The 11,287-nt window shown below is 39.5% G+C and overlaps 1 protein-coding gene across 3 annotated transcripts in view; it reads right to left on the reverse strand.

The window, feature by feature from the left end:
- KIAA0368 (KIAA0368 ortholog) overlaps window positions 1-11,287 on the reverse strand; it is a 137,862-nt gene that overhangs the window by 75,042 nt on the left and 51,533 nt on the right. For all 3 annotated transcript variants that reach the window (XM_012802426.2, XM_023510479.1, XM_023510480.1), the window contains 4 exons: window positions 10,551-10,667; window positions 7,862-7,980; window positions 5,857-6,006; window positions 2,364-2,532 (listed from right to left, as the gene is read on the reverse strand). In XM_012802426.2, coding sequence (XP_012657880.2) covers window positions 2,364-2,532; window positions 5,857-6,006; window positions 7,862-7,980; window positions 10,551-10,667 — 555 coding nt within the window. The remainder of the gene's footprint in view (window positions 1-2,363; window positions 2,533-5,856; window positions 6,007-7,861; window positions 7,981-10,550; window positions 10,668-11,287) is intronic.

An 11,287-nucleotide genomic window follows, 5' to 3' on the forward strand; every position in this document is an offset into this window, starting at 1 on the left:
AAAAAAAAACAAAGAGTAGAATTTCAAACATAATCTATTGTATTCAATGTAAATGAAATGCTAATCGAACAGTACTCAATCTAATTGACTAGGTGAAATATAACAGATTAAAGAGAGATGCTACACAGATCTTCATGCAATACAAAGGAACTATTAATTTCATTATTTAGGGTAAGTACATCTGCAAAAGTAAAACTATCTTTGCCTTAAAAAAAGTTACATGATAGAATAAGTTCTTACACAAAGAACAGTCCTTATGTATATAAACTACAATTGATAAAGTTTGTAATTCTTCATGAGAAAAAAATATAACTAAAAAAGTTATAACAGATCATAAAAAGGCCTGCCTTCCCTCCCCTACTCAGCACAACTTACTTGTAACAACAGCTACAACAGAAAAGACTGATAAAAGACAGTTACAGAAGTCAAGGGCATAAAGATATAAACAAAAAATGTGTAAAGAAAATGACATATGATATGTGTATACCTGTCCATCAATAGGACACTAGCTAAAAATACTGCAACATTAAAAAGGATGACTTTTTAAAAAACCTGAAATACTGTTAAATGAAAAAAGTAAACTACAGATAATGTATTATATGACGTGGAATACCGTATTTATACATACACACACAGAACAGGATTCTGGGTAATTTTAAATTTTTCTTCATACCATTCTTGACTACTTGACTCTTTACATTATCATTAAGTTTAATAATTACAAAAAAATAAAAGTAACTTTATTTAAAAGAAAAAGAGTAAAAGAGATTTTTAAAAATTAGAAGGCGGCCAGGTGCAATGGGTCATGCCTGCAATCCCAGCACTTTGGGAGACCAAAACAGGAGGACTGTTTGAGGTCTGGAGTTTAAAACCAGCTTGAGCAACATAGCAAGACCCCCATCTCTATAAAAAAAATTTTTGTTAATTAGCTGGGCATAGTAGAACACATCTGTAGTCCTAAGTACTCGAGAAGCTGAGGCAGGGGGATCACTTGAGCCCAGAAGTCCTGGGCTGCAGTAAGCTATGATCACACCACTGCACTCCAGTGAGGGCAATAGAGCAAGACCCTGTGTTTCTACAAAAAAAAAAAATTAGAGAAAAACAGCTCATCTTTGAAACTACACTGTTCATCTGTGCACTATATTATGAAACTGACAAAATTCATAAACATTCTTATAATTTAGCAAATAAAAACCAACATAAGATTCTAATTGCACAGCAATAACTTTATTCCAGCATTTATAGCTTTAGCTTTCAGACAGACCTAGGTTCAAAGCCTGGTTCTAGGAGTGAGACCTTGGTGAATCTCAACCCTGAAGTGTCTTTTTAAAAACCAGAACTAATAATTTTTATACCTTATTGGTTTGCTGTGAGGATTAAATGAGATAATGTATTCAAAGTATTCGGTATAGTGCCTGTCACATAGACCACACTCTATAGGGTAACTTCTATTACTATTTACCTATCTTACTCACACAATGAGAAAAAAAAAAAATCTATAGAACATGAAGAAGTAAACTTAATCCATTATAACCCTCACTGAATAACATTCTATAAATGTGTGAAAGACAAGAACGCCCCACTTGCCTGTTCTTCCCTTTCCTGGGAACACTGTTTATTGATCAATGATCACTTACATTCCCAAAAAGAAAAGGATCAAATTATTTAGACTGCCATGGAGAGATAAAGGAAGGATTAGAAGACTAACCCATGTTGCTTGAATTCCAAAATAATTACATACTGATCTCATCTGTTCTTCCCTGAGGTGCCTGATGACACAGACACAGTGAGCCACCTTCTCTGTAGAGCACCAGGCATTTTTAAAAGCTGCTCAGAGAACATCTGTGTCCTGTTTAAATCCAGAATAAAATTCTTAATGCCAATTTTTAAATTCCCAGGAAGAAATATAAAAGGGAGTCATGCTTTTCCCCCACATTGTCACTTGTGAAGTATAAGGATTCCTCACTTTACACAAAATGTACAGCCCTAAAAAATTGAATAATATAAGATAAATTGTATTGTAACTGCACAAAAGGAGCTAGATGATTACTAAACCTATAATTAAAAACTAAAATGACGGGAGTTAAACATACTCAATTTGTAAGTGGGTGGTGTTTTATACTTGAAATACGTAAGCAATAGTAGAAAAACTAAAGAGCATTTCCCATGCCTCCCTCTCCCTAGGGCTTTAGTAAATAACTGACATGAAGAAGAAAATGAATTACATCAATTGCTCCTTTCAAATATACTGTATTTCATCAGAGAACCTGAATACGGTGGAATTATGTTACATGTGCTTCATGGACTTCATGGGGGCGAGTGCACAGGGTCCAGTACTGTTAGGAGCAAGCAACGTGTGATACCTGTTCCAACTGTTCAGGTGTCCACGGGTTATCACCAATAACTCGTTTAGCTGCATAAAAGCTCATTCCTGGGGGAGGCTGTGGAATTCCAGAACCTCCCCCACTGTTTGAAGAAGAACCCTGTGCTGAAGATGAATTTTGGCGACTCTGGGATTCATTCAACACATATCTGGAAAGGAAGTAAAACTTTAACCCTCTATAAAAAAAACATGCATTTACATTTACATATGCACATAAAGCATTTGACTATATACTGTCTGCCTACAGTATGTTCCTAGAAGAATAAACACTTGAAATTAAAATTTAATTTCATCATAAAGCAAAGTAAAAGGTATCAGCAAATTAACAAAACAACACATCACTCAACCTGGGTAAAAATGAACAGTTACCAACAATTAATATAAATATTTTATTACTCTCCTAGTCTGTAAGCCACACCGGACCAACTATAATATTGGTTTTTAGTTGACAAATACAGAGAAAGGTTTATTGATGGAGGAGGGGTGCTTACAGTTCTGAACACAAAGCAGAGAGTGTTTTTACTGTCATTCTCATTTCTGCTAAGTACTAATTCAAGTTCAATTCCCCTGAGCTCTTTATAAGCCTACATTAGAAAACCCACTGAAGGCTCAGCGCCTGTGGCTCAAGTGGCTAAGACACCAGTCACATACACCTAAGGTGGCAGATTCGAATCCAGCCCCGGCCCGCCAAACAACAATGATGGCTGCAACCAAAAAAAATAGCCAGGCGTTGTGGCAGGCGCCTGTGGTCCCAGCTACTTGGGAGGTGGAGGCAGGAGACTCGCTTGAGCCCAGGAATTAGAGGTTGCTGTGAGCTATGATGCCATAGCACTCTACCCAGGGGGACAGCTTGAGGCTCTGTCTCAAAAAAAAAGAAAAAGAAAACCCACTGAAACCTCCAAACCACCTACCACATAAGCATACAATGCTCCCAAAATGAAAAATAATCAAAAGAGCCCAAAAAGGAAACAACATAAAAAATAAGAATTAGCTTTTCCCACTGCATGTTCAAAGTCCTTTGTACCTCCTGGTTATTAACTTATCATGCTGTTTCTTTTTTAGCTTCTACAGAGTAGAAGATCTCTGACAAATTCATTTTGATCCAATTAAATCAGTCTTTCTAATATACAAAATGAAATTTAATATAAATATTAATTCAAGTTCCTGTAAACTAAAATCCTATGCTAATGAATTATTATCATATTAGGCAGTAAAATAAAATGCCCATTACAGCAAAAGTTAAAAAAAACACTTAGCACCTGACAGCACAGTAAAATATATAACATTAATTATATGTCATTTTCATTCAATTCCTAAATTCATCAATTGTTTTAAAAACCTATTAAGGAATCGCTTTAATATTTTTAAATAAATGAAGCAAAGTTCTCGCTGGTAAGAAAAGTGTGATGAGTCACTGGCTTGGGTACACTATGTTCCTAGTTAAATGCGAATTTCAAAGTTTATTTACCAAAGTTATCATCACCTGTCAATTCTGGCTGCCTCCTGATTTAACAAATATAAAGAAGTTTTCGTTTATTTCTAAGTTAAAGCAAGACTGGTGGCATTAAGTAAATCAGTCAGTATATACTAAACATCCACCACTGTGTAAAACACGCTCCCCAGCACAGGAAGGAATCTAAGGAGATGTAAGATCGAGTCTCTGCCATCTGGAGCAAGTTGAGACAGTAACGTAACACACGGAACAGCATCTGCCATGCTATCAGATGCAAAGAAATCACTCAGAGAAGAAGTGACACGACAGACATGGGGGGAGCGCTGAAGGTCTAGAAAATTCTGAGCTACCAAACTGGAGAAGCAGAAGGACAGTGAACTGGAGAGGAAAGAAATCACACGGGGTAAACCCTCTTGTTTCTGGATTGAGGGACAGATGACATGGAGTACCCATGCCAAACTTATTACGTACAGGTGTATTTGTAATGAGGGAAGGAAAACAACAAAAGCAGCATTTTAGAAAAACTTGTAGTCCCAGCTACTTAGGAGGCTGAGGCAAGAGAATCGCCTAAGCCAGGAGTTAGAGGTTGCTGTGAGCTGTGACGCCATGGCACTCTACCAAGGGCAATAAAGTGAGACTCTGCCTTAAAAAAAAAAAAAAAGAAAGAAAGAAAAATTTCTCTAGGAGCAAGACAAAATAAGTACGATAGAAGCAGATCACAACCTGGGCACTATGCCAGAGACCAAAGCTCAGTAACATAGGTCTTAACTACAAGAAGCTCACAATCTATTAGGAAAGCTGGAAATGTCAACAATGGAATAAAAACAAAAAGCAACCATATAAACTGGTGGTTAGTGCCGTGACAGTATAGTGCAATTATATCTGCCTAGGCCAAAACATTATGTCAGAGAAGCAGAGAGTTGCTATCTAAGCAAGTTTGAGATGCATTCTAAGCAGTTTTTCACTGTTGCTTTCTTTTTGCATTTTTCTTTTTATGAGAAAACATTCTAAGCAGAGAACTGCGTACTCTTAAAAAATATAAAGGCAAGGCAACGCCTGTGGCTCAGTGGGCAGGGCGCCAGCCCCATATACCGAGGGTGGCAGGTTCAAACCCAGCCCCGGCCAAACTGCAAATAAAAATAGCCAGGCGCTAGGCAGTGCCTGTGGCTCAAAGGAGTAGGGCGCTGGCCCCATACACCGGAGGTGGCGGGTTCAAACCCACCCCTGGCCAAAAACTGCAAAAAAAAAAAAAAAAAATAGCCGGGCATTGTGGCTGGTGCCTGTAGTTCCAGCTACTCAGGAGGCTGAGACAAGAGAATCGCCTAAGCCCAGGAGATGGAGGCTGCTATGAGCTGTGATGCCACAGCACTCTACCAAGGGTAATAAAGTGAGACTATGTCTCTAAAAAATAAAAATAAAAATAAAAAAGGCAAGGACACATAAAAGGACATGAAATGCATGAGTGTATGTAATGACTAGAAAATGAGAACCCAATGAATTTAAGGTGTGACCCGGTAAGATCTGTCTTAAAATCAGCAAGTCTATGGAAGTGCAGAAAGGTTTGAAGAAGAATCACTGAAGAGAAAGAATTTGTGACAGGAGTTGAAAAGTGTCAAAACTAGATGACAGCAGTGGAAATGGTTCCAGGACACGTCAGGGGAGGAAAGAAGTGCCGTGGTATTGAAATCGTAGAGGCCAGGAAAAGAAAGGCTGGAGACCATTTGTAACGGTCTGACTAGATAAGGAGAACCACCATAGCACCGGTAGTGATTTAAAAAGAGAAACCGTTGGTATGGGGAAGACTGGTTTCAGTCTAAACAGGCAGTCCGAAATCATGACAACAACTTGACGTTATATTATAAACAGTCAAGCTGGAGTTTAGAAAAGGTCAGGTAGCAAAAAATCTGAGATGTGTCCATTTACAAATGAGAGTTCAATCATTTAGGATAGCACTTAACTCCAAACAGTAAAAGCAGTCGAGAACAATGTTGCTTTGTTTCGTTTTGATTTTTTAACTCACCCATAAGGCATCAGAAGGACATCTAGCATAAAGTCCAAAAGCAGCTGCACAGTCTTTGGTTTCTCAGCAAGATTAAATGGAGAAGCTGATTTTGATGATTCAACAGGGTATTTCATGTGAAAAAGGGTTGGTATTAAAAGATGCATTAAGCTGAAAAAACAATTACATTTATTGCAACTACTTAAAAATAAGGTTTTCATACATGCAAATAACAGAGAAAACAAGAACCACATAACAAAAACCCACAATGAAAGCAAGAGCCATTCATTTTCCACACAACTAATTTACCAAGACCTAATCTAAGGACAGCCTAAAATTTATATTTTATTGAAAAATCAATATACTGGCTTGATGCCCACAGCACCGTGGTTATGGCATTGGCCACATACACCAAGGCTGGCGGGTTCGAACCCAACCCAGGCCTGGTAAACAACAACAACTGCACCAAAAAAATAGCCAGGCATTGTGGTGGGAGCCTATAGTCCCAGCTACTTGGGAGACTGAGGCAAGACAATCACTTAAGCCCAAAAGTTTGAGGTTGCTGTGAGCTGTAATGCCATAGCTCTCTACTGAGGGCGACATAGTGAGACTCTGTCCCAAAAAAAAAAAAAAGAAAAAGAAAAATCAGTATACTAACTGATAATAGATATTTAGGTAATCTGGCCCATCACTAAAAATATCTGAAAAAATGTACATGTAATGGGCTTGATGTTAACATACAAGGTTCCCACAAGAGATTTTATACACGTATTAAACCTCACATCAAGTTCAACTGATAACATCTCCTTTTCAAGAAAATTTTTCTCTTCTATAATTAGTTAAAATGAAATTCTGTATATAAAAAAGTAAAAGAAATCAATATTTTGAAAACAGTATTAAATTTCCCACTATGGGAATTTAAGCAAGGTGATAGCAATAATACTTCTTTTACTAATACTAACTTTTTTTCCTTTGAAACAGAGTCTCTGGGAAACCAAGGTGGGTGGACTACTTAAGCTCAGGAGTTTGAGACCAGCCTCAGAAAGAGTGAGACCTCATCTCTACTCAAAATAGAAAAAGTATTTGGGCATTAAGGCGGGCACCTGTAGTCCCAGCTACTTGGGAGGCTGAGGCAAGAGGATCACCTGAGCCCAAGACTTTGAGGTTGCTGTGAGCCACAACACTCTACCAAGGGCAACAAAGTGAGACTCTATCTCACACACACACACACACACAAAATTAACAAAAAAAGGTATATTGATTTTTTAAATGATAATTCTGTGCATTTTTCAATGTTCACATCAAGGAACTTTATAATAGTATTAATATTTTATTATTTTTTTTAGACAGTTTCACAGTGTCACCCTAGATAGAGTGCTATGGCATCATACTTCACAGCAACCTCTAACTCTTGCACTCAAGTAATCCTCTTGCCTCAGTTTTTCATTTTTTTTTTTTTTGAGACAGAGCCTCAAGCTGTCCCCCTGGGCAGAGTGCCGTGGCATTACAGCTCACAGCAACCTCCAACTCCTGGGCTCAAGCGAGTCTCCTGCCTCCGCCTCCCAAGTAGCTGGGACCACAGGCGCCCGCCACAACGCCTGGCTATTTTTTGGTTGCAGCCGTCATTGTTGTTTTGGCGGGTCCGGGCTGGGGATTCGAACCCGCCACCTTAGGTGTACGTGGCTGGCGCCTTAGCCGGGTGAGCTATAGGCGCCGAGCCAGTTTTTCATTTTTAATAGAGATGGGGGCTTCCTCTTGCTCAGGCTGGTCTTGAACTCATGAGCTTAAGCAATTCACCTGCCTTGGCCTCCCAGAGCACTAGGATTTCAGGCATGAGCCACCGTGCCCTGCCATAATAGTACTAATAAAACAGTAACTTTGAGGTACCTCAGAAAATTCAATTATTTGTCACTAAAAGAGCTTAAGACTTCCCGTTTACCCAAGTAAAACCAAATGTGTGGCTTCTATTTGGAAAGCAGCTGCTGACTCTTGCAGGCGGGAAAGAAGATGACTGAGGAGGCCATACCTATCCTGCTGCGGCTGAGGCTTCCCTTCCATTGCAGTAAGAAGCGTGGGGGCCAGTTCACATTGTTTTTCCACTGGTAGGCGAGGATAGCCCATTTTAACGTAAATTATAGTAAAATTCTAATGCAACAAGAGAAAAGCAAGTGAGTGTGACGTGAAAACAAATGGTTGATAAGGAGTTATGCTAACAGCAGAGAAACTGTGAACCCGAATCATCCTCTCTCCACGTTTCCCACAACTTGACTAAGCACTGTATCTCAGAGGAGGAATTCCAGTCGGACTTATCCAAAATGCTTGCTTTAAGGTAGGCTTCAGATGAGGAAGCAGGACCTAACCTAAGCACTCATATTTGTAATTTCTTATCATGGAGAATCAAAAATAATCATTCCACCTATTTAAACCTACACCCTACACCAGGGGTCTTCAAACTTTTTAAACAGGAGGCCAGTTCATTGTCCCTCAGACCGTTGGAGGGCTGGACTGCGGGCCCTGGGACGAGTCGGCTGCTAAGCAGGACAGTCAGCAGCGGCAAAAACACCTCATGGGCCGGATAAATGTCCTAGACGGGCTGCATGTGCCTGTGGGCCATGGTTTGAGGATGCCTGCCCTACACCTTAGCATCGGCTCTCCTAGTCTGTCCTTACAAGCTCTGAGCAGACCATGTGTTGATACATCCTAAGCTGCCATTTCCCAAATGGTCAGTTACTAAAATAACCTTAGTAGACTGCAGCATGGTGTGGTTCTTTATTCCAGTAACTCCCCAAGGGATGATGAGCCAAGGAAAACTAAGTGTGGTGAGTATGCTTGTACAAGTTGAGCATCCCAAATCCAAAAATCTGAAATTCAAAATGTTGAAAATCCAAAACTTTTTCAGGGTAAACATGACCCTCAAAGGAAATCCTTACTAGACTTGGGATGCTAAATCAGTTAATTATACTGCAAATATTCAAAACTACCAAATTACCATAATCCACATAAATACACATTTTAAGCAAATGTATAAATGCATGTCTAGATTTTCAGACATAAGATAAAGATTTTGCTTTTCTGAAGGACTCTTCACTAAAGTGAATGGGCTTTGTAAGATTATTCTTAAATACATTCTACTTATCATTTTTGACACATAGTATTTCTACTTCCTTAAAGAAAGAACACTTATCCGATTACTGGGCATCAACCCAGAAGAAAAAAAATCCTTTTATCTTAAGGACATTTGCACTAGACTAGACTGATTATTACAGCTCAATTTACAATCACCAAAACATAGAAGCAACCTACATGCCCACTAACCCAGGAATAGATTAACAGGCTGCAGTGTATGTATACCATGGAATACTATTCACTCATTAAAAAAAATGGAGACTGACTCAGCGCCCATAGCACAGTGGTTATGGCACCAGCCACATGGACCAAAGGTGGTGGGTTCAAACCCGGCCCAGGCCAGCTAAACAACAATGACAACTGCAACAAAAAAATAGCCAGGCCCTGTGGCAAGCACCTGTGGTCCCAGCTACGTGGGAGGCTGAAGCAAGAGAATAGCTTAAGCCCAAGAGTTTGAGGCTGCTGTGAGCTGTGACATCATGGCCCTCTACCAAGGGCGACAAAGTGAGACTCTGTCTCAAAGTAATAATAATAATAATAATAAAAGATAGAGACTTTACATCTTTTGTATTAACCTGGATGGAGGTGGAACACATTCTTCTTAGTAAAGCATCACAAGAATGGAGAAGCAAGAATCCAGTGTACTCAATTCTAATATGAAGACAGTAGAAGACCTAAAACATGGTGGGAATTTGGGAGGGGGGAAGGAAGAGGGAAAGGGTTGGGGAAGGTCATAGTATATGGCACACGTCTGGAGGGCAGGACACAATTAATTATAAGAGGGACTTTACCTAACAAATGCAATCAGTGTAACCTAATTCTTTGTACCCTCAATGAATCCCAAATAAAAAAAAAAAAAAAAAAAAAAAAAGGAAAGAAAAAACATCTGTAAGGGAGCTGAATATCCAGAACAGGCACAGACAAGATGTCTGGACCAGTAAGTGGCCCCAGGTTTTTGACTCCAAGCTGTTCAATAAGAGTCAACACACCCTGCCTCAATGCTAAGAACTACACGGATCAGGAAAGAGCATCACCTGTCAGCCCACACCATCAACATTTTTTACATTTAACTTTCATGAAGACAGTTTAATAGGAATATTTCTTACCAGCCTCAGGGTAACAAAAGTGTATCTTTCTGAATATACAGATCAGAAACACGGGTTTTTTATTCAAATCTTTGTATCTCTTGCTATTTTACTCCATCTATTCTTCTTCTATGATCCTTTACTCACGCCTGTGCTACATAACCATTCTCTTCCTGCTACTTAGACTGGTCTCATACAATCTGTTACTAAGAATCAAATCATTCTTTCATATATCAACATGCTGGACAAGTCATTTCACCAGCATTCCTTCACCTAATGGAAACAGTCATTCACTACCCTATTCCTGCAGTTTCCTTAGAGTAACATTTCCTCTAGAATGGTACTTCAGTGGAAAAAGTTCATCATTTAAAGAAAAACATCTCATGTTTCATTTAGAAGTGGGCTAAGGTGAAATTCTACGTTTGCCAACACACTCATGACATCTGATAATGTTATGAAAGAAAACTTGCTGTAAGCCAGAAAATATTCCACAATGACACTCACTGTGACAAAGGAAACTGCAGCAGGGTCCTGGTACTGAACCAACAGTGTCTCTACTGGGAGTTGAATTTTGGGGCGGCTTTTTATCCGTTTGTTCAGATGGACCAGCAGTTCCATCACCTAAAACAAAGACAGGAACTGAAGTTACCAATCATAGCTTTAAAACAATTTCTCAGATGTTATTTTAGTGAACCATAGCTTCTTTGTTCTTTAAAGGGGTACAAATCTGCTAGCCCAGAAAGGGAGTATACAAAATCAGTCTTATTCCAAAGTACTATCTCCCAAAGCCCATAAACCAGGGTTTTACTAGCTAATTTACTTTCACGTCCTTTAGTTAAAGTTGAGATCTAAATTGGGCCTAGAATGAAGCATGGTCCCCCAGAAGACCTGAGAACAAATGGTGCAACAGACCATGAAAACCACACAGAGATACAAGATACCATGGGTTTCCAGAAAACAAAGTGTATGCTGCATCAGAGAGACATCAAAGAGGAAATGACAGCAACACTGAGTCCTGCAAACAGACGAACTCCAAGCAGAGAATCAGTTATAAGAAGGTATGAGGGCTCGGCACCTGTGGCCCAAGTGGCTAAGGCGCCAGCCACATACACCTAAGCTGTCGGGTTCAAATCCAGCCCAGGCCCACCAAAACAACAATGATGGCTGCAACCAAAAAATAGCCGGGCATTGTGGCAGGCGCCTGTGGTCCCAGCTACTTGGGAGGCTGAGGCAGGAGACTC

The sequence above is a fragment of the Otolemur garnettii genome, unplaced genomic scaffold (assembly GCF_000181295.1).
Source record: "Otolemur garnettii isolate 467f Iridium unplaced genomic scaffold, OtoGar3 scaffold00014, whole genome shotgun sequence".
Taxonomy (NCBI): Eukaryota; Metazoa; Chordata; class Mammalia; order Primates; family Galagidae; genus Otolemur; species Otolemur garnettii.